This window comes from Acanthaster planci, linkage group LG18 (assembly GCF_054643075.1).
Source record: "Acanthaster planci isolate LZ-2023a linkage group LG18, COTS_SCS, whole genome shotgun sequence".
Taxonomy (NCBI): domain Eukaryota; kingdom Metazoa; phylum Echinodermata; class Asteroidea; order Valvatida; family Acanthasteridae; genus Acanthaster; species Acanthaster planci.
In genome coordinates, this window is record NC_141794.1 from 10176181 (window position 1) to 10198179 (window position 21999).

At 42.8% G+C, this 21999-nt stretch overlaps 2 protein-coding genes across 5 annotated transcripts; one reads left to right on the forward strand and one right to left on the reverse strand.

Moving 5' to 3' along the window:
- Positions 1 to 3920: 3920 nt before the first annotated feature.
- On the reverse strand, positions 3921 to 10474 carry cox5b (cytochrome c oxidase subunit 5B). Its single transcript, XM_022233880.2, has 4 exons — positions 10294 to 10474; positions 8562 to 8635; positions 7719 to 7818; positions 3921 to 6336 (listed from the first exon to the last, which is right to left on the reverse strand). Exons 1-4 carry the CDS (start codon positions 10457 to 10459, stop codon positions 6230 to 6232), a joined length of 447 nt encoding a protein of 148 aa, XP_022089572.1. The 5' UTR covers positions 10460 to 10474; the 3' UTR covers positions 3921 to 6229.
- A 135-nt stretch (positions 10475 to 10609) lies between these two features.
- On the forward strand, positions 10610 to 21012 carry LOC110978684 (solute carrier family 52, riboflavin transporter, member 3-B-like). 4 transcript variants are annotated; one of them, XM_022233876.2, is made up of 3 exons: positions 10610 to 10819; positions 17768 to 19053; positions 19872 to 21012. In XM_022233876.2, the coding sequence occupies exons 2-3, from the start codon at positions 17809 to 17811 to the stop codon at positions 20106 to 20108; spliced, it is 1482 nt and encodes a 493-aa protein (XP_022089568.2). In that variant the 5' UTR covers positions 10610 to 10819; positions 17768 to 17808; the 3' UTR covers positions 20109 to 21012. The 4 variants fall into 4 exon arrangements, with proteins under 4 accessions (XP_022089568.2, XP_022089569.2, XP_022089570.2 ...); XM_022233877.2 differs by lacking the exon at positions 10610 to 10819 and adding an exon at positions 11365 to 11679; XM_022233878.2 differs by lacking the exon at positions 10610 to 10819 and adding an exon at positions 14962 to 15055.
- The last annotated feature ends 987 nt before the right edge of the window (positions 21013 to 21999 follow it).

Here is a 21999-nt window from a genome sequence, read left to right on the forward strand (position 1 = left end):
ACAAAAATGCAGGGATCCTTGTATCGTCCTCAATTTGACACCTTATTTCATTCAAAAACAGTCTGTGTTGTAATTGGATCTGACACAAAGTCCCTCCAAGTCTATCATTTTCAACTATTTTCGACTCGGAGAATAAACTTGGATGAAAGGACTCTGATCTGTCACTCATGATAGGACTTCTGATGGACTAAACTAACAATTTAAAAACCTCTCTGACATCCCTTTTGGGTGAAGTGAATTGAGCAGTGACATCATGCCTTTCTGGACAATTGAGGGCGCTGTACAGTAATGTCAATCTACAATGTCCAGGCATTTTATGGCAATGGGGAGAATGCTTATTTTTCGAGTTTTTATTTGAAAATTGTGAAACCTAACCTTGCTCCTTTAACAAGTCTCAGGAAATGCTGGCCATTAATCATTGATAATTTGCCATGAAATAGCAATGAATCATCAAAGAAAGGAAAGTTAGGCCCAAAAAATGAGAGCCATTCCAGTCAAGTGGATGCATTCAATTAGCTTGCCCTGGTTACAAGGGTTTCACCTTGTCCCCAATGTCTTGCTTGTTAAAGTACAGCACACACAACCTACCCTCGGTGAGGGTTGCCCTGTACCAAAAGCATTCATTGGTTTTTGCTGGCAAAAAGCCAAAGCTGTATCCAAGACAAAATTCTCTAAGGGGGGGGGGGTTGACTTGTTTTGAAGGACAATATTTTGGAGCAGAGTGACTACATTTCAAAGTTCATACATACACCAATGCCCTCCCACCTCTCCCGGATCCACCCATACTGAAAGCCAGCAATGATATGTAGCTCAGGACTCTTACCTGTGCTACATCTGACGTAACCTGCCTCTTCACTTTGGAGATTTCATCGGTGAGTCCACTCGCACCATGACGCTAGCCAGCCTCATCATTCATGTAGGCAGCCATGGCAGTACATTCACCTGGCAATGAGGCCTTCCCAAATCTAAACGAAGGTGAAAAATGACAAAAGAATACAAACAAAGGTGAAGTTAGTTTCTTCAATCGTAAAGTAAAGAGATTTTTTTTTCAAAATGAGCAAATCTACAGCCTGTAAATCTGTCATTGTTTTGTTATCACGTCATCAAAAGTGGTCCATTAACAATAATCCTTTCGTGATTTTGATACCTGTGACTTATGTGTCTTTTCCATGATGTTTTCCCCAATAACCGGATTTCAAGACTAATATTTTTCCCAATTTGGAATGCATTTTTAGTAAATTTTTGGGGTGATCTTTTGAGGATATTCTATGACTGTGGGAACCCTGTACAAAGGAAAAAATGTTATAAGTACCCAATCATGTTTGTCACAATTATAATTTGCAAGGAAAGAAATTGAAGGATGGCTTACTTTATCAGGCCAGTGATGCCAGAAGATGAGCCCACAGGCAGGGGACCAACCAAGCTGCTATCGCCTTACTCTATCAGGGCAGTGATGCCAGAAGATGAGCTCACAGGCAGGGGACCAACCACGCTGCTATCACCTTACTCTATCAGGGCAGTGATGCCAGAAGATGAGCTCACAGGCAGGGGACCAACCAAGCTGCTATCGCCATACTCTATCAGGGCTGTGATGCTAAAAGATGAGCCCACAGGCAGGGGACCAACCAAGCTGCTATCACCTTACTCTATCAGGGCAGTGATGCCAGAAGATGAGCCCACAGGCAGGGGACCAACCAAGCTGCTATCGCCATACTCTATCAGGGCAGTGATGCTAAAAGATGAGCCCACAGGCAGGGGACCAACCAAGCTGCTATCACCTTACTCTATCAGAACAATGATGCCAGAAGATGAGCCCACAGGCAGGGGACCAACCAAGCTGCTATCGCCTTACTCTATCAGAACAATGATGCCAGAAGATGAGCCCACAGGCAGGGGACCAACCAAGCTGCTATCGTGTTACTCTATCAGAACAATGATGCCAGAAGATGAGCCCAAAGGCAGGGGACCAACTAAGCTGCTATCGGCTTACTCTATCAGGGCAGTGATGCCAGAAGATGAGCCCAAAGGCAGGGGACCAACTAAGCTGCTATCGCCATATTCTATCAGAACAATGATGCCAGAAGATGAGCCCACAGGCAGGGGACCAACAAAGCTGCAATTGGGTTACTCTATCACTCAGGGCAGTGATGCCAGAAGATGAGCTCATAGGCAGGGAGCAGCCAAGCCACTATCGCCTTCAACACCTGGTAAAGATAAGAAAAGAAAGTGGCATTATTCTCTGTGTGCATTGGCAAATACATGTTCCCGGAAAAGTATGTTGTACTTTTTTAACATGCCACTTCAAAGAGTTTTGGGGTTTAAGGCAATGTCCAAGAAATATGGCTAAAGCTAGAAGTGAGACAACTATAGGTAAGCCACAGGTGAGTGGCTGCGTTCATTTCCCATAGACTTATGTACAACTGTCAGCCTAAGCCAGTTGATTTGGACATGGTCTCTCTTTACAATAAGCCAGTTGACTCCTGTACAAACAAAAGACGCTACCAAGGACTGCTTTCTTACGCTTCTGTTTTTTGTAATTTTTTGAAATTTTGTTTGATATCCAAATATATAGGCGTCCGAAAGTTGGGCTCCAATTCAGCTGAATGAATGTGTGAAAACTGGATGAAAATAAAATTTCATCCAAACCTTGTAGCATCTACGTTAAAGCGAGATTTATGAATTAGAATAGGCCCTATAGTAGTTTGATGACGTTTCACTAACTGTGAAATTTGAGCTGAAATAAATATTGCTCAGACACAATCTGACAATAGAAGCCAAAAAAATTCAAGTGTGTCAAATAAGGGTAGCATAACGCTACATCAACAATAGTCAGTGATACAAATACTGCTACTAGGCCTAATCAGTGGGCATTTTCAGGTGATAGGCCTACATCATGGGATGCATGCATGTACATGTAGGCCTTAATAGCCCAGACCGTAGGCGTTTCGAATTTCACTTTCATGACTTTTTACGTGACTTTCCTCAGGCCTCATACAGACCCGTCATGCCCGTAAACAGGGCCGGACGAATACTCCTCCATCGTATACGACGGAGGAGTTCTTCGTCGGGCCCTGTTTAGTGTTTACGCACGGGTCTACAGACAAGGTGTTGGCAAACCTCATGTTGAAAAACTTCAAACTGAAATGTATTTAGGGCCTACTAATTAGCCTACCTTTACAAATTTACATTTGGATGTCGCTGTCAGACAGAAAACGCTTTCCATGTTAACACTAACACTACAGCGACATGCTCGTTTAGCCTCTTGCAAGACCAGTTGTCAAGTAAGTTTGAATGCCGCGGGCCGGAACGTCGAATTTGCTTAACCACAGATTTAATAATAACGCTTTAAATATTTAGCGCCCTCTCTTGAAAAATTTAATAGCGCCCTCTGTTGACTACATATTTAGCGCCCTCTATTGTTAATAGAGTGGCGCCCTCAATTGAGTTGAAGCCAGCAGGTAATGAAAACAATAGCGCCCAATGTAGAGTTGGCGGCACTGATCATGATTGTCTTACAATCAACAGCGCCCCCAAGACTACGTGTACTTGAATAATGGAGGTTGCACTACACCAAATACGCGCTCATAGAAAACGCTGCAAAATCAGACCTAAATAGCGCCGCCTGTTGACTTTCGTCAAGAGGTTGGCCTCTGTTTTTCACTGGAAATTCAAGATTAGTATGGCCAGAAGATCACTTTTCGTTTCAATTTTAAAGGGGATAGCCACGAAATTTTTTTCGTGGAGGGGCCGGGGCATTTATACCTTTCTCTCAAAAACCTTGTTAAGTTTTGATGGGTTATAATCCCCTGAAGCCAAGTTTTTGCAGTTACATACGTGTACATGTATTTTTAACAGTGCGCCACTTTTCAGGGTTAAATACAATCATGATAACAAACTAACAAAGCAGAGAAATGTCTTCAGATATTATTCAATACTTTTTTTATTGTAACTTAAGAATTCCACACCATAAAATCACAATGACGGTTGCACACACATTCGCACTGCTATGTGGTATCGACCAAACATTTTTATGGTAAATGATCCAAAAGGAACAACCATTCAATATTAAGTAAACACCAACTACACATTTCATGCGGTAAACTTAATCCGATGGAGTGAAAATTTCTCAACAAATATCAAATGACGACACTGGATCAACAGATGTCTATGTATATAATATCTGTAATTTGGTACGTAACACATTTGAAGCGTATAATGTGCGTATGCAAGGAATATATGTAGGTGTTATTTCCATAGTCGTGTAGTCATCTCAGTGACAGAATGTATATGGCATACATGTATTGCTTTGGGTAACCATCCATTCAACCGGTGGTATTAACCCACTCATATTACATGCAGTCACAGCCGTTTGGTGGTGTATGAGTGCCTACCACTCTTCAGTGGTACCCATGCATTCAGTGCAATGTCAAGGACGGCAGGTGGACCAGTCATCACATATAGAGATAGTGCACACGCTATGGCTCTGCTCTCATCTGCTTGTGAAGACCGCAGAGTGGAAAATGAGAGTCCACATTGCAATCTCTGGTCAAACCAACTGACCAACAGGACTCTACACAAATTTGTTAATGTTGTACTTATAAATGTACATGTATTCAGTATTATTTTGTGTTACCAGTTTTCAGAGTTTTATGAAATTCAAGCAGGCATGGCTGCATTTACATGTATTCCAGACCTTAACCAAGTCATGCATAGCAGTGCCTGTCTTGTTCCCAGACTGAGTGACAGTGCCACACACAAGGTTCTCAACTTAGGCTGTCACCAGCCACTTCATGCCTCAAAGGCTTTGTGTTAATGACGTGGTAGTGTTGGAATGTACACACAATGCACTACATGAACAGTGTATGAAAACATTTCATTCTGAATTGTTTATCAAGGCTGATCATTTGAATTTTGTTGAAAACCATATACGTATAAGTTTGTATCAAGGTTTAGAACTATGTGTATATATGCTATTTTTTGATGCATGTATTTTTACATGAGAACTTCATTTTAAGTCCGATGAATTTTCATGGGTACATTTTTTCTCAAAATTCCGTCGATGACAAACTACATTCAAGTGCATACTTTCTGAAATAAGAGCCATCCACCAAGTTTCATGACAGGTGCATAAACTGAACGAGTTACAGGTGAATTTTATTATTAACCAAGATTTTAATTCAAACTGGTATGTGTCCTTGGTCTCACTGCTGTGCTTTACAGTATTTAGCAGAAAGTCTGAAAATGGCCATGATGGTATTTCACAGACTTCAATAAGTATGCACGCAGGGAATTGAAAGCACTTGCCAATAAATTAACCCAATGTCGTACTTGTTTGGGCTGGAAACAAGTGGTTTTGTTTGCCTCAGAAGCATGATGAGTCTGCTTGTTACCTGTAAATTGAAATCACTTACATTTTGGCCTACAAACAAGTCTGCCCAATTCTGATCGGAAAAGAATAATTCTGGTACGTCCTGTCTGTCTGATGTTTTGTTACGTCATCATCATCTCTTGAGGGTACTATACATGAAGAGTATCCACTGACAGAAAAAGCATCTGTAGTTAAAAGCTCAGTAAAAATATATGGTGCTCAACCGATTACATACTCGCTGCCAACCTCATAAACTCAATACCAGGACAGAAGATGCCATGCTGCCTTCAAATGCCTAGTACATGTACGTGCCACTAGTTTTCGTCGGAATGTGCACAAACTCAGTGTCTGCACAGGTTGCCAGGCATGCAGCGGTAACGGCATTCCAGTTTCTGTGCAAGGCTGTATTTCAATGTGGCTGCAGCCAGCAGAAATCTGGATGTCTATGGAATGCAGATCAGCCATTGTTCAGTGGCTTGCATTCACGCATTTGATATTTCTGACCACATCGGAGAGCTTTTCGACCTCCGCATTTCTCTTTGGCACCGTTGAGGGGTATCTGTGGACTATGCACCATTACAGTTTTATGAGCACGAAAACAAGTATTAAGAATCAAAGTGAATGTTGGTAAACCTGGCTTCTTACAAGGCTAACTTCTTGCAGGTAAACTTCTAAGGAGGAGTTAACATCAGTGGGTTGAGTTCATTTCAAGCATGGCACCCTCGAGAGCTAACCAATCCTATCAAAAGCCAACAACTATTGTATTGAATCATCAGGTCTCAACCCCACTCATGCACACTCTACATCTCTTTACAAAATAACAACCAGGGAAAGGCGAGAGGGAGGGGGCTATTTGGCAGATTATATAGCCTCTGTCTTCTCTAGCTGGAAATAGTGTCCGCAGTCGCATCGCTGGGGCTCGCCGGAATGTAGCCACATCCAGTTGATGAAGGTTTGCTCTTCTTCACCTGGGAGAAGGGGCAGAGGCAGAGCTGTTTATATAACCCTAACCGTCCTCAATCCTCCAAAATCCTTCGGGCGGTTTTGAAAGATTTTGGAGGATTGAGGGTGAATGGAAAAATGTGCGTGGCTGATCGCAAAGGATGCCATGAGTGAAGGTCGTGGGTTAGACCTTGTGTTGTTTTCGCTCAGTCAAGCAAAACTTCAGCCCGATATTCCTTTCGAATCAACCGCACAGCTGAAGAATGCCATTCGCACTGCCTCAACATAACGACAGGAAATGACGGGGGATTTTGAAGGATTGAGGCAGTAGACACACCTCCAAAAACATTTTCAAGAACTTTTGGAGGATTGAGGCTGAATGCAACTTTTTCATGTCGAAAATCGGAGGATTTTGGAGGATTGAAGATAGTTCTTAGTAAAAATGCCTAAGAGATTATGTTATGTTCAGTTAAGCCTTACCATTACTGAACTTAACAAGGCTTATTTGAGAATCATACAGCATTGTTGTAGAAGGTAATAAAAAAATGTGTTTGGCTGTGAGAGAAGAACACGTACGAGAGTTTCTGTCCAGTTCTGACGAAGAAAAGATCAAAACTTTTTCAAAATGGCAGGTGGAGGTGATTCAACGACCGTTTGATGGCTGTTGTTATATTGGAAAGGAACGGCCGTTGTCAAATCATTCATCCTATGCAAACATCTATTCCGGACAAAGTTGTCCTCTCAGTGAAAAAGGTTGAGAGTCCCCACCCAAATAAAGCAGAATCGACAGGCTGAGACTCGCGAGGTAACTCAACATAGCTGTGCTTTGACTGTTGATGAGTGAGAAGCCCGCTTTGCCTACCAGCTGCCTTCTGCTGTGTGTCTGCTGATTGACTTTGACCGGTCACAGCACCAGCTAGAATTAAGATCTGGCAGTTGGTGACTGGCCTGTGCGTATCGAGCAGCAGGGCAAAGTGAATTGAAGTTTTAACTGTGACTGACAGAGGGTTAATATTTCCAGCTTGAAGGAAAATCACCATCTTTACACCTTCAAGAATCTGCCAGCTTTGGTTGGATTTTGCAAAATCGAGGCAGAGAGAACCAAGCCACTTTTTTTTCAGTGGGGCTTTGATGTCCACTGAAAGTTCGAGTACACGTACTGTTAGTTTTGTTGTCAAAAGTTCCCGTTATTCAGTAAACTCTGCACACGTGGCCTTCATGAACCTTACTGTATGGCCAAGTTCCTTTTTCCGGCGTCAATTTCTTGAATGAGGGACGCATACTCCGCAAAGCATTCTCTGATCAAAATGGTCCACAAAGAAGCTTTAGCGTAAATGTACCTCTACGTATAAATGGCAAGAATGAAAAAATAATGGGTGACACAAATTTCTCAAATTGGCAGACTTACAGATGCATCCGACGATTCGCTTCTCAAAGACGGACGTTACTTTGACGGGCTTGTCCCTCGTGCCGGCTGGTACCCGCTTCACTTGAAGCTCAAAGGGATCCTGAGAAGAGGGAGCAGTTCAGTTTACATTTTTTGAATTGCTAAACAGATGAGGAAAACGTGGGCATGTCATTACAGAGATGAATGAGCGTTCCCTGGCAACTGGTCAGGTGGACAATTGAAGTCTCCTGAGAAGCATAAATCCACCTTTTGAAACCAAAAACTTCACATCAAGATCAAGCGAGTTCTAGGAAACATAAATCCTCACTTCAGCACGTAAAATAAATTATTAACTGTACTTGGAATAAAGTGCTGCAAAAGTTTGAAAGTCCAGGAAAAGTACATGTTAACTTCATTCGCCATTACAACTTAACAAGAAAAGTATCTATCTTTTCGGTACAAATTTCTATTACAAAATGGGGCATTGTAAATCTCAAATGAGCTACATCTGCCTGTATCAATGTGTTTTAGCCTGTCCTGAAGGCAGCTGGGGGCATGTGGCTGGATGAAACAATGATAGGCAATTGGGTCTTAGAAATGATTTCACAATCCTCCATATTAATGAAGTTCACCATAAACAGGTACTGTAGCCCGCAAGGTGAAGACTGGTTTCCCCCAAACATTTCAATGGAGGGATCAGGGACCTGTGTGTAGCTTCATTGATTTGTAAAGCTATTGAAATGACAGACCAAAATAAACAGGTTCTGCGCATGGAGATTGACAATTCAGGTATCTGCTGCTTTCGGTCACGGGGTACTAGTCTCGTCCTTTTGTTTGCATGCACGTTATGCATCCAATACTTACGGGATTGCCAGCTTTTATCATTTCTAGTTCTTTCTTTTCAAGACCTGTTACGTGCTCTGAGTGTTCAGGAATTCCTGCAAAGATGAATGACACCAAAACAATTAAAAAACAAACTTTGAATACTATAACATACTATAGTACTGTGCAACTTTTAAAAAAGTAGCCCCAGGCCTATCTACAAGTTGGCCTAGTAATTAATGGCTGCAAGTGTATTAGAGTCCATTGTAGCAATACCCAGACTAGGGCCTGCTCACCCTCGATTTTTACTTTTCAACATATTCAAAGTTTGTCCACCAATAAACTCCTCTCAGCATGATCAGCGCCTGGAATACATAGTCCCTACATGTTCAACTGACGATTGGACTCGCCCCTTACCGAATCGCCCCCTTGCCAACTGATTCCCAACTGACAACTCTACACAGGTATCACTCGACACCCTGACATGCCCGAGGACAATTCATACGAGACATGAATGGCCTGAACCTTCTCAGTAGAAGGCTTACATGTAAACCTAAGCACAAGTGTTTTTTGACCAAGTGGGCTATTGTGGGCTAAGTAAAATGTTTCAATTAAATTTTGTTGCTAAATTTGCCTTTCAACTTATTCAATTTACATGTAAGAGCAGTCTGGCAATAGCCGGCTGTTACTATTAGGCCCCATGATATCATTTTCTGATGCCATTTATTTATTTATAAATCAGTGCGAACAGAAGTGATGTCCGTTAATGGAACTCTTACTTGTTAAAATCCCATTTCTTTCGAGCATCGAGTAGCCTAACTCAGTATCTGCTGGGGCAGTGGGAAACTTCTTCATACCCAAAAACTTCGGAATGTAACAACAGCATAGCTCTACTAAGTGGAGTGTAAGTATTCCCCTTTTGGACGGGATCGTCATACTAACGCTCCATGCTTGTTTATTTAGTAAGATTAAAACGGTTCTCAAAAATTCTAAAGACTCACCAAAAATACCTGTATCACAACCTACTGGCTTCCATAAATGCCAAAGTCAAATGGTTGGGGCTTCAATGCTATTTCTGACTTCAAAATCTGTCAAACTCTGACCGTTTTCCCTCGACACATGCACAGTACATGAACTTTTCGCCGTCGGGACCTTTCAAATGCGTGTAGTGAGATTAAGAATCAACCATAACTCTATGGCCGAACATGGTCCTCTAACGAAACTTCAAGAGAGGCAAAAATGTAGTCGGGGCACCAGACGTATTAACAAGGGAACAGTCGTTGGTAATGGTAGCACTCCCAACCATGCCAACTGTCATGATCAACGAGTCTTCTGCCAAGATCACGTATAGGCCACTCATGCTTGTTTCTGGGAGGACCATGTTTCACCCATAGAGTTATTGTTGATTCTAAATCTCGCTACACACATTTGAAAGGTAGGCCTAAAAGTCAGATATAGCATTGACATGAGAAGCCCCAACCGTTTCACGTTAGCATTTATGGAAGCCAGCTGTAGGTGGTGATAGAGGTATTTTTGGTGAGTCTTTAGAACCATTTTAATCTTACTAAATGAACAGGCGTGGAGCGTTAGTGTGACGATCCCATCCAAAATAATAAAAACTTAGTAGAGCTACGAGTACGACGGTACATATATGCATGACATAATGGCCGTGCAAGTGAGTTGAAGTTTGCCGAGTCCAGGTAGCCTAGAACTGTTTGTAAAACTCTCAAAAGTATTTCCCAGTCACATCTACACACGTTGAATAGAGACTTACCACCTCCGGCTGCCATTGTTCTGATATTTGGCCTGAGAAAGCATCTTCTTGCCAACAAAACTGCTGATTTTCCAACTCTGAGGGAAGCCATTTCGCCGGTTTTATTCCTTACTCGTGCGTACGTGCTGGGAAATGAAGAAGCTGCAGATATCGAACGTACCCACATGTCTGACGTCGCATGCTATATTGTAATTAATTTGAGAGCGCACATTCAACACTTTGAGTACGAGTATGAACGGGGAAAAATAATTATCCAACCGGTTATTTTGACCTCAGGTAACCTGACTTCTGGAGGGCGCCCTGCTTCACCCGTTCAAAGGGCATCACGTGGAGATCGCAGTGAAGCCAGAATTGTCGAGGTTTCTGGCTGTAGTTTGGGGCATAATATAAATTATTACATTCAACTATCTGATTCGTACCGATGGCTCTATCCCAAGAACGCTATTGACGGCTATTGTTTCACGAAAGTATGTGAAGGAAGCGCAAAGACCGCAGGCACGATTTTACTGCAAATGCAAGATTTTGCGTAAGTATTGACAACTCTAGTTCTACCGACAGCTCCAGTGTTTTGACAATTTCCTTTACCTATCTGAATAAACTGGCCAGCCGTCCTCTACCGTTTGGGAATTATGTTTTTTGTCACATGAGTATTAAATTGAGTGTATACCAATTGTCGCTTTATCATGCAGTATTTTTACCTGGTTTTAGTGTATCGAATTTGTTCTCTCCAATTATGGGGGTTTGGTGGAAATAAATAAATAAATTTAATAGCTCTCATATTACAAGCTTTGTCGGCCCATTGGAGGAACGAATCTCCATGGTCGGCCTAAGCCTACATTCATATCCGGTACACCTATGCTTGTCACCCACCCATGCTCGAATTTCAACGTGAAACCTGAAGGCTCAGTATCTGGCATGTCAGGCCGATCGAAGGCCACGTACTGTAATTCTTTGTTTTATATAGCGGTATATACATATACATGTACATACCGCAGTGCTGATTGCAGTAGTCGTAGAGCAACAATGTACATGTACATTATACATGTACACTGTACATGTACTGTACATACGCTCTGTTTTCCAGTTGAGGGTCCAAGTGGGGACCTTCGTCGCACCAATTGCAATCTTTCCATTGACAAGTGGGCACGAGGAGGAAGTCAAAAGGAAGCAGTAGACTCGCACACCAGGCTCAGTGTTGAGGTGTTTAATAGTTCCGTGATTCGATCATTCACAGCGCAGGGAAGTAATTTCATGAATTAAGCGGGACGTACACACCGCACGTGGCATGATTGTAATTGTGTAAGCGTCCTCGGCCGCTTACACAAGCGAAGAATCAAAGCGAAGCATAATGCATATTATTCTCAGCTCCGGAGTCATTCATAACTGGTGAGTTTTACTATCTGAAAATAATATCTGCAGGCCTTTAACACTTGATTCGTATAGTGCCAGGGAGTGGGATAAACAGGCAAGCAAAAATTCTGACCGGCAGAATTTGAAATAATGAGCTAAAAACTCTGAACTTCAACTGTAACCTCCATGGTGCAACGTTCCTCCTATACGCCTGATACGGGTCTGCTGCAACCAACTTAACGTAAACTACGCAGGCACGTAAAAAGCCAGAGTTTTATTTTCCTATTGCAAAATTGAATGTTATATTTGTGCTACATGTATTAAGGTAAAATTAAAGATTAGGCTATAGAGGCATTACAAGGGTAGTTATTTATCGTCTATTTTCACCATCCCTTTTTGCAATATTTTATTGATCATCACCGTCGAGATGGTTATAATCCATTTGTCATCCCTTTTTTGCCTCAATTAACGCCTCAATCAAGTTTCCACAGTCTTAAACTCTCTAGCCCCTTGGCCGCACTGTGCCAAAACCCCAATTGCAATGGTATCTAACCTATTACACACCACGAAATAGCGTAAAGTTCGATCAAGAAAGAATGATAAAAAGTTCTATGTCTATGTTATGATGTTCTCAAAACTCAAGTTCAAGTGATTGTATATTGGCGGTGTTTTCTGTCAACATCCCTACCCAGTTTCCCCAAGCACTCGTGTTAGAAGGATTTATTATAGTTTAATTAATCATGTAGTTTCACTTTTAAGTTTCACAGTTTATATATTATTTTCCTTATTCCAATATCGTCGCATTCATGCGCGAATTTTATGTACGTTCTGGTTTGTATATCAGTGGTGACTAATGATATTAACGGTTCGGTTCTACTCTGGGTTGCAGTCGATTAGCTTTGGTGAATGGTGATACTTTTAATCCACTTTCTTAATTATGCTGCGGTTGTATTGTGCGATATATAGCATGGTTTATTAAACCATGAAATAAAAATGTAATGAAAGTTGACAGCTAACGTGAATTGCATAGGCATGCGAGAGCGTCAAATATTCGGTTCACATTGGACCATTGCCAGTAAAACTGGCCACGTCGATGGGCATTTTCATTTGCGTAAATACCGGGAGATGGGGAGTACGCTGTTCAATCCCCCCAAACTTTTTTCGTTGTGGGAAACACTTAAAGGGGATAAGTGAAGAATTCTTTATACTTCCCAACAACCAAAATGCATTCAATATCAGTTAAATAGAGAGAACAATTAAATAAAAAGCCTTAAAAATTTCGTAATGATGTAAACTTTTGCATATACACAGTGTACATCTGTTTCGTGAACTGGGCATTTTGACACAATCTGCGCAATGAAACTTAATTTCCTTTTCAAAAAAAGGGAGGGGCTTAAATGTACTGACAAAAGAATTGGCAAAGATTTTACCACAAGGCCTTGCCGCCTTCTGTACGTTTGCTAACCGCAAGGACAACGATTGGACCAACAACTATCCAGTTGAGTTCGGAATACTTAAGACCTTGTTTACAGGGAAGCCATTTTTGATAGTGTTCTGAGAATCGTATTCAGTGTAATGTTTTCAATTTGGTGGTCCCAGACTATTTTGGGTTCTGAGCCTCACTTTCGTTTTTTAAGTGTGGCAACATTTGCATATAATCGATCACAATTTTTGAATTATGCATCAACGTAATTTGACATTTGTTTGTAATAAACTTCTATTGCTGTCAATTTTATTCCCAGGTTCCCCATATGAAAACTTAATCTTACCCTTAGGTCAATATGGCCTACCTGTGAATGAAGTTGATACCATGCGGTATTTCGCTCTTTTCTATTCGAAGTTACATCGTACAGCAGTTCCCAATGCTTCTCAGTATACTTTACGTAGGCATTGTAATAATGTCAGTGCTGTCTGCTAAACTCTTGGCTTTATGAAGTCGCTATCTCAAGCGTGTCGAGCCGTATGGGATATTTTACTCTCTGAATGTTTGAATACAAACGCACAGGATAAACGAAAGAACCATTTTCGTAGGCCAAAAAGTTTGCAGACAACACCAACAGTAACTGGCTGGAACTGAAGTTACAGGCAAACTGATTTTTTAACTGGTGGAAATTCAAAAGACGGTTACCATTCAGGAGGCGCTAAAGTCTAATGGAAGAGTTTCTAGCAAGAGATATCTGTGAATTAGGGAAAACACCAAATACAAAAGATGCAGGTGCAGAATCTGACATATCTTGGATTTTTCTGGAATACGACAATTTTTGTTTATCGTTTCACTATACTTGCGCATATGTTTGAAAAAGCGTGTCAAACAAAAATCGTCGAATACAGATTTTGCGGAACAGCCATTTCAGAAAAGTGAAGACCTTTTTACCCTTCTGGAGTGTTAAAAACAGAAACATTTGGGGAAAAAATCATACTTTTTTCAGGAGAGCAGAAACGAAGAAACGTTGCACGTAAACCCAGTGATATATACGCTGTTTCATGTTTGAAAAAGAATATGCTTTCCCAGTGTCAAAAAGGTCTTTTCAGAAATCTCGCAGCAGCATACTTCACAACGAGCTCAGCGCTTAACATTACATTGATATGAATAATCTGAATAATAGTTCTGTAAAAATGACGTTATCGATCTGGAGAACATGAATAGCAAAGGCTGTGATAATCAGGTGAAGTGGCATGTCTCTATGAAACAGAACTTTCTTTTGCCTCGATTCAGTGATAGTTTTTGCCAATAGTTGGTTGGCAAAGTGTGCATGTGGTTGCAGGCGACATAATTAATTCACCAAGGGTTAAAAACATCGCAAAGCCATCACAGCACGACCACTAAGCCCTAAGGAAAAGCACAGCATCTCTGCTTTTTAATGATAAAGCAAGTGTTTTTATGACTAAAACCTGAAGTTGTTGCCAATCAAATTTTGGCCCTCCATGCAAAATGTTGGTCGCAGTTTGTAAACAAAAGAAGGGTCTATAGTATGATGAGATTGGGTTATTTTCATTTCGCGTGGCCTCTTTATCTTTGGCTATATGATTTTGGTACACAATGAACGCTTTATTTAAACGCACCTTAAGCCTATTGCTGAGTTATTTGGCTGTTAAGTGCTAGTCACACTTCACGGCAGGGAAAATATCAAGAAACAATTTTTAAAGTATTAAATTTTGTCCCCTTGGCTGTCCATCGTGGATGATGTTTCGCCGTAATTCAGGTGTAGTTGTACTATCGAGTCGATCTTATGTAAATCGGGGTGATGTTATTTTTTACGCATGTTCCACATGCTTGAAACTAGGATTTGCATTTATATTCATTAGTTTTTACTGTAGTGGACGGCGATGACCTGGCCCTGAACTTGCCGGTAGATTCTGACAAAGGAGCGTCGACGGCCGCGTCCCCGGGCCATCAATTATCGTCACACAGGTACATGCACACGTCAATGCAAAGCCTTTAGACTTTGTTGAAAAGAAAAAAAAATGCTGATTCACCCGCAATTGTGCATAATCATACGTGTCCTCTGCGTGTGCGCTGATGCTGGCATCGTTGTATGTGACCCCAGCGGACCGCGTACAGTTGAGCACTGCACGCTGCACGGAGTGCCCAGCCGCATCGTCGTTGTCACATCGTTGCGTTTGTATCTCCATCCTTGTCGCATCTAGCCTTGAGCCCAGGCGCCATTGACGGGTACAAGCACTCCCAACATTCCCGTATGTATCTCCTTTGATCAGAGACAATTGAGGACTGATAAACTCGACTGACGAACATCGAGGCATTTGGGCCCTTGAATCGATCGTGTTAACTCGGTGACTCAATCCGACATTGAAGTTTTTGAATCTGATAAGAGCTCGCACGCCCCCATCGCATGCATTGAATATCTCTGTTTGCTCATATAGGCCTACTCTCCTCAGCTTCCAGTGGTCGACCTTGCTGCTGTTATCGTGCGCTGATTTTGGTGGTTGACCTAAGGCATACATTGGATGCCACCGTTTAGAAGTCTCTCCTGCCATAGTCCTGTTATACTTAAGTTATATTTTATGCATGGAGTGTTCCATGGTTTATCACCGCTAGTTTTTTGTAATCATTGCTGTTCAACTTCAAGCTCTGTGAGCACATCGCATCATGTTTACCTGTAACACATACAGCACATAAGACGTTTGTCCTGGCCCATGTACCAAGGAACCTTTTAGAGGGAGGGGTACGGACTTATTTATAGCTAGCAACGGAAATACTCAATTTAAGATTGGTCATCGAACTCCCATTCAGCTCTTCCGTGCGTACAAATGACCGATTCTGAGTTATAAAATTAGTGATAGGACTGGGACCAACTCATAATGGGCACAGCCGGGGTCCTCGTTCTCCTGGTAACAGCATGGTAACAGTTCAAGTACGGAGGACTTTTCTGTCGATCCACATGGGGGCAGGGGCTTTAGTTTGAGGGGCTTAACCCCCCCTCCTTAGTTACATCATAGAGCAAGGACTGTCCAAGGTTCTTCAAGGAGACTTCAAAAATCCATACGTTCATTACTAGCATAGCACGGCCGCGCAAGTGAGGTTTGTGACATCCATGGTTTAGCTTCGGAAAACTTAGCCAGGGGTCGGTTGGGATTGTCGCTGATGTAGGTGCGTTGGACGACTCGCCCACGTTGAGTGTAGCCGTGGCTGCATTGTTTGAATGGCAGAATAATATTTCTCGACAGGTCTTGCTCAGGCGCGGATCCGTTGGGGGTGTTGGGGGGTCAAAACCCCCCTGCTCTTAAAAATGAAGGGAAGAAATTGGGACAATAATAAGAACAACTGAAAGTAAGTGCTCCAATACCAGTGTAAACAATGCATGTCATGTAATGTTTCATCATTGTTCTGCTTGTCTGCAAAAAATGAGACATTAAATAATTTACTTTTCTATTTTCCAGGGGGGGTCATTCCGCAGATGGCCACTTTTCGGCCGCCAGCAAAAACGGAAAAATAAAATTTATTTTTAAAGAAGCAGAAACGCAGAAAAGTGGAAAAGTCGGAAATTGCATGAACATTACAAAGACGTAAAATCTGCTTTTCTACTTTTCTGAAAGCAGAAAAGCAGATGGCCACTTTTCATCCTCCATAATTACACCATGCCTGGTACCTCTAAAGAGCCTAGGGTGTGTCTTTGGTCAGGGTTGCCGGCAGTGGAGCACGGGGGCAGGTCTCTCTGCCCCCTCCACTTGTACACCTCCCCCAGAAAGGAAAGCATAACAGTCCACCTTTTAACCTTTTTAACAGCGTTTTAACTGTGACAGCCCACCGAGCGCCCCCTTCAGGAAACGAGGCTGCCCCAAATGCCTCCCTGCAAAATGTACCCCTTGCAGTTACGCTACTGTTGTCTATGCTATACTCTCACCAGTTACAATGTAGCTATCAAGAGCTTCATGCTATTTCTTATGTGCTTCAACTGTACGCATATTGAAGTTTCTCGGTTTCCACGTGCAAGTAGCTGTTAATTATTTGTGGCACGAAAGGGTTTAAAGTGAAGCTGCAATGAAATTTTCTTGGACACAATTTTTTCTGCAACTTTGTACTTTTCTTCAAAGTATGAAAACTCTTTTACATTCCTGTTTGGTTGAATGCACTGAAAAGTGCAATTTTGAAACACTGTTGTTATCCATGTTGTTGAGGGCGCTGTTGCTGTGATGTCATCCGGGAAGACATAGTTCAGTGCATAGGTTTTCCTGTTACAATTGTGAACCTGGCATTTACTTACTGAAAACATTTCTGAGAAGGGATTGGTCCTTGCTTATTGCTATACGTATAAATAATATATCAACAAAGAAGAGAAAAATTAGTCCCGCAAAATCTACAAAAATGTAGGACTTTGTTGTGTTCAAATCAGTGTAAAATTTAGGCTTTCTTCCTAGGATGACATCACAGTTTTGCTCATGAATATGGAAACAATCATTTGCATAAAAATGAAGGCAATAAATACCATCTGAAATAGTGAAAAAAAGTTGAAAGTAAGGCACTTTAAAGGTCTGTATTTAAACAAAATGATTACAGCTGTATATTCTTTAAGGTCTCACAAACAAACAAGGACTGGTCCTTTCACCAGGCTGGCTACAACCCATATATCGTGTGTTACCTCTGTTTTTTTTCTATGGATTGCAGATTGTGTAACAGATCCCCCCGTAAAGGAGAAAGAGATAATCATGGCTGAACAGGAGAAAAGCCCACTTCATGTCCGTGTACCGGTCATCGTACTCGTCATGTTGTTCGGCACGGGATCGTGGGTCGCTATCAACGGTCTGTGGGTACAGCTTCCCCTCCTGGTCTCCCGCAACGTCCCGGAGGGCTACAACCTGGCCGCCTACCTCACCGTCATCATCCAGCTTGCCAACATCGGCCCTTTGATCTTCTCCCTGGCCAACTGTCTCAGCCCCAAGGGGCTGCACGTGGAGATCCCGGCTAACTTCATCATCGTGTCCATCGGGTGCGTCTCCACGCTGCTCTTGGTCTTCTTCTGGGACTACTACACGGTCTGGGCCATCGACGGCGCCCTGCACAGCACGGCGCTGCTCTGCCTGGCTTTCTTCCTTTCCGTCGTGGACTGCACCTCCTCGGTGGCCTTCACGCCCTTCATGTCAGTCCTTAAGAACTCCTACCTGACCTGGTACTTCATCGGGGAAGGCCTGAGCTCGCTCCTGCCCAGCATCGTGGCTCTCATCCAAGGGGTTGGAACCAAGGAGTGCATAGCGAACAACACCTATATCAACGAGACCATGATCGACGGCGTTGCCGTGAACCAGACGTGCACCAACTGGCTGCAGCGGGACACCCCCGAACGCTTCCCGCCCCAGAACTTCTTCGGGTTCCTCTTCGCAATGATGACAGCCTGCCTGGTGTCCTTCACCATGCTGAACTACCTGCCGCTGGCCAAGCGCGAACACGTCAAGAAGTGCCGGCCCGAGACCGGGGAACCCAAGTTCGAGGACGCCCCGGTGAAAGGCGCGGATAGCACCACCATGCTGGTCTTGAGCGTCACGTCATCCGGCGACGACGCGGCGTCCCAGAGGGACATCGATGTCCAGCCCGACGGAGACCAGACCACCGAGGGAAAGGTGGTCCGGTCCCAGCCGCCTCTAAGCCGTCGTCAGTTCGCCTACCTCTTCGTCATCCTGGCGTTCGTGACGGCCATGAGCAACGGGGCCCTGCCGTCCATCCAGACCTACTCCTGCGCCCCATACGGTCTCAACACCTACCTGATAGCCTCCACCATGGCCAACATCGCCAATCCCCTGGCGGCGTTCCTAGTGATGCTTCTCCCCTCCCGGAGCCTGCCCTTGGTCGGTGTGACGATGAGCGCTGGAGCTCTAGCGGCAGTGTTCTGCTTCTTAACTGCAGGGCTCAGCCCGGCTCCTCCTTTGCAGCATGAAGTTGCCGGTGATGCCATCATTGTGAGTTCAGCCGGAAGCCACATTTAGTAGAAATTCCCCATAATGTTTACGTCGCTAAGATTATCGCTGCATTGCTTTACAGAAAAACACTAATTTGTCTTGTTGACAAGACTGCGGACGTCTAAAATGACGCAGTTTATCGGCGACTTTTCGATCAGATAGTTCGTCAAAGTCAGAGGCACTGTCTATCATAATCCTGATAATAAGAGGATTTCTGTGGTTTTAGACATCCTTTACACGATATATACACACGGGTATTTCTTGCTTTCGGAATCAACGTTTGCGGGGCTGGTTTTGAGGTTTTTTTCCCCCGTGGATTTAACATTCTCCTGAAGACAGGTTCCTGAAAGGTTTAATAATTACAGTTTGCCGAATGTAGAAAGAATCTCGTCATATATTTCAAGTTTTTCTGATGTGTAAGGCGTTATGTGCTTGAATTTCAAGCACTCTCAAATGGAGTGACCAAACCGGCCCTGGTGAAAACATGCATGTAAAACACAACAATAATTATGGTTTTTTACATGGCCAGCTGTTTACACCTTGTATTAATCATGGCGATCCTGACTAGTCGTGTTCTCGAGACGCCTCATTTATTATACCCTATTTATACATTTTATGGATTTATTCAGTGAACAGGACCTCCTTAGAAAAAACAAACACGCACGCACGTGTATTGGACCTGCCCATGGATCATCGCGCATGAGCGTGACCGTGGACGGACTACGTGTAGTGAGAGTTGGCTCTTGCTCTGAAAATGCATGTGTTATGGTATCTAGAAATTACTCAACGATACTTTGTTGTTTGCTTTTTTTTCTTAGATTCTGGCCTGGATCTTGGTCAGTGGATTCTTTGTGTACACCAAGGCGACCATTGCTTGGATACTCCGTTGCCAGCCAGACAACCGCAAGCTGCTGATTTGGTACGGTGGAGTAACTCAGATCGGCTCCATGATCGGCGCTTTCGTCTTGTTCCCTATCGTCACCTTCACGCAGTTGTTCGTGCCATACTACGAGAACGCGTGTGACGGCAGGCCTATTTGCGAGACCATCGTTTAATTAATAGCTTCCTCAGATATCCGCTCCTTGCGTACTTGCTCAAGGTGTGATTCCATGTAATGGTTTACAGTCTAAGGCCGGTTCATCCTCGGTGTGAATTGAACACGACTCGCACAAGCGCGATTCTGTGAGGTCAGATGAACTAGTATCACTGTACTCTACGAATTCGCGAATTACTCGAGCGAATTTCGCCAGAAACGTTTTGTAACTTCAAACGCACTTTGCGTGTAGGTTTGCCTGAAGTATGAAGCAGCCTCCATAGACAAGCGCTTTAGCAACTACCGACTTTGCACAAAATGCTGTTCGGTCAAAGTGATACATGCCAATTTTGTTATCAGCAGTGCTGTCATTAATTGGATTGTTTTTATTTCGAAGTGGCTGGCGATAAGATACCGACGGATTTGAAAAAAAAAGGTATGCACGGAGCGGACACAGTTTAAGGGTTATTCACCCTATAGATTTTCGTTATTAATAAGAAGTTTTAAAAACTTTTCTTGGCAGAAAGAAACTGGGATGGCACTTTTATTGAGGAAAAAAGTCCAGCTGGCCTTTTTTGTGTTCGAAAATCAAACTTTGGAAACAATGTTCTTCCACCCGTTTTTATGACCAAAGCACCAGTTTCCGAGCTGTATTGTATTTTCAGATTTTGTTAGTTTGTACGAACTGTAGGTTTACTGTGTCCTATATATCGTATATCTCTTTCAAGCATGTGAAGATGGGACTATTACTTTAAGAAAGTGAACATGCAAAAAATAATGCATCTGTTCTGACTGTGACGACTTGGCTGCCTTTTGTTTTTCCGTCTGTGTTTTACTAAATTGCTGCATTGCTTAATGTGTGAATCCATTCTTGATCAATGAGTTTTTTGGCTGAGAATCCTTTAATAAATATAAGAGAAATCTTCTTCGGTGGTGGATCTATTATTTTGTAACGTATAAGTGAAGAGCCTGAGGGCAGTGCATGCTTACAGCGACCTGCAGAGCTGTTTATGGAGAGAGTATCGCACCAGACTTTGGAACCAATATGGCTGTCGTTCATTACGTGTGCCGTACAGCATGCAACTATTGTGTACTAATTGTGCATGTGCACTGATGCATAAGCCACCATTTTGGTTCCAACGAATCGAGACACTCATGTCACAACTCCCTCTATGGCAGCGACAGACGGTATTGACAACTCCACGAACGTTTTATTAGACAGTTTGTGATGGCCCTCTTCAGTGGTGGTCAGCATTGTGTTTTGTATGAAGCGACTGTCACGGAACAGTGGCTCTGCACTTGAATAGCTGTCACAGTGCTTGTACCGCCATTAAAGGGGGCCTCTACACAACGACCATTTTGTTCATTATGTTCCTTTGAGGCAACCATATTACTAGAAATCTGAAGAAGGGTGTCTGATAACAACCCCAGTTAAGTTTCAATTCAATGAATGCCGTATATTTCCAGAAAAACAATATTCTAGGATTTTTTTTTCAAATAACAACTTCCTGAGAAATGTTTTGAATGGCGCACGCGCGTGTGCTTGCCAGCGCTTGTCCACGCTTCTATTGACAAGTTTCCAAAATGTGTCTTTAGACGTATCGTTGGAAATGACTGCCTTGCATTTTTTTTCTAAATGACAGCTTGCCAGAAAAAAATTCACAAGGAGTTTCTGTACCCGACAAGTACGGTTTTCCACAATCATTGTATTATTACTTTTTATGTAACTGCAAATGATGGGTTGTACCTTGAACAGTGGCGAAGGATGACAGGTACCAACCATGCATTTTCTTTTACGCGCACTGCACTTAGACCTTTGTGGAAAAACCAGGAAAAGCCTTGACCAGGAAATTCAACCTCCAAAATATCTTGCTTCGTCATCCTGTCGGCGTTATCATATTTTTCTGAGAATC

Bases quoted from the DNA above. Each gene is read 5' to 3' on its own strand.
- cox5b (XM_022233880.2), bottom strand. From the start codon at position 10,459: ATGTGGGTACGTTCGATATCTGCAGCTTCTTCATTTCCCAGCACGTAC. The intron at 8,636-10,293 runs GTAAGTCTCTAT...TCATCTTTGCAG, and splicing joins AACAATGGCAGCCGGAGGTG to GAATTCCTGAACACTCAGAG. The intron at 6,337-7,718 runs GTAAGTCTGCCA...CCCTTCTCCCAG, and splicing joins GCGAATCGTCGGATGCATCT to GTGAAGAAGAGCAAACCTTC.
- LOC110978684 (XM_022233876.2), top strand. From the start codon at position 17,809: ATGGCTGAACAGGAGAAAAGCCCACTTCATGTCCGTGTACCGGTCATC. The intron at 19,054-19,871 runs GTGAGTTCAGCC...TTTTTTTCTTAG, and splicing joins TTGCCGGTGATGCCATCATT to ATTCTGGCCTGGATCTTGGT.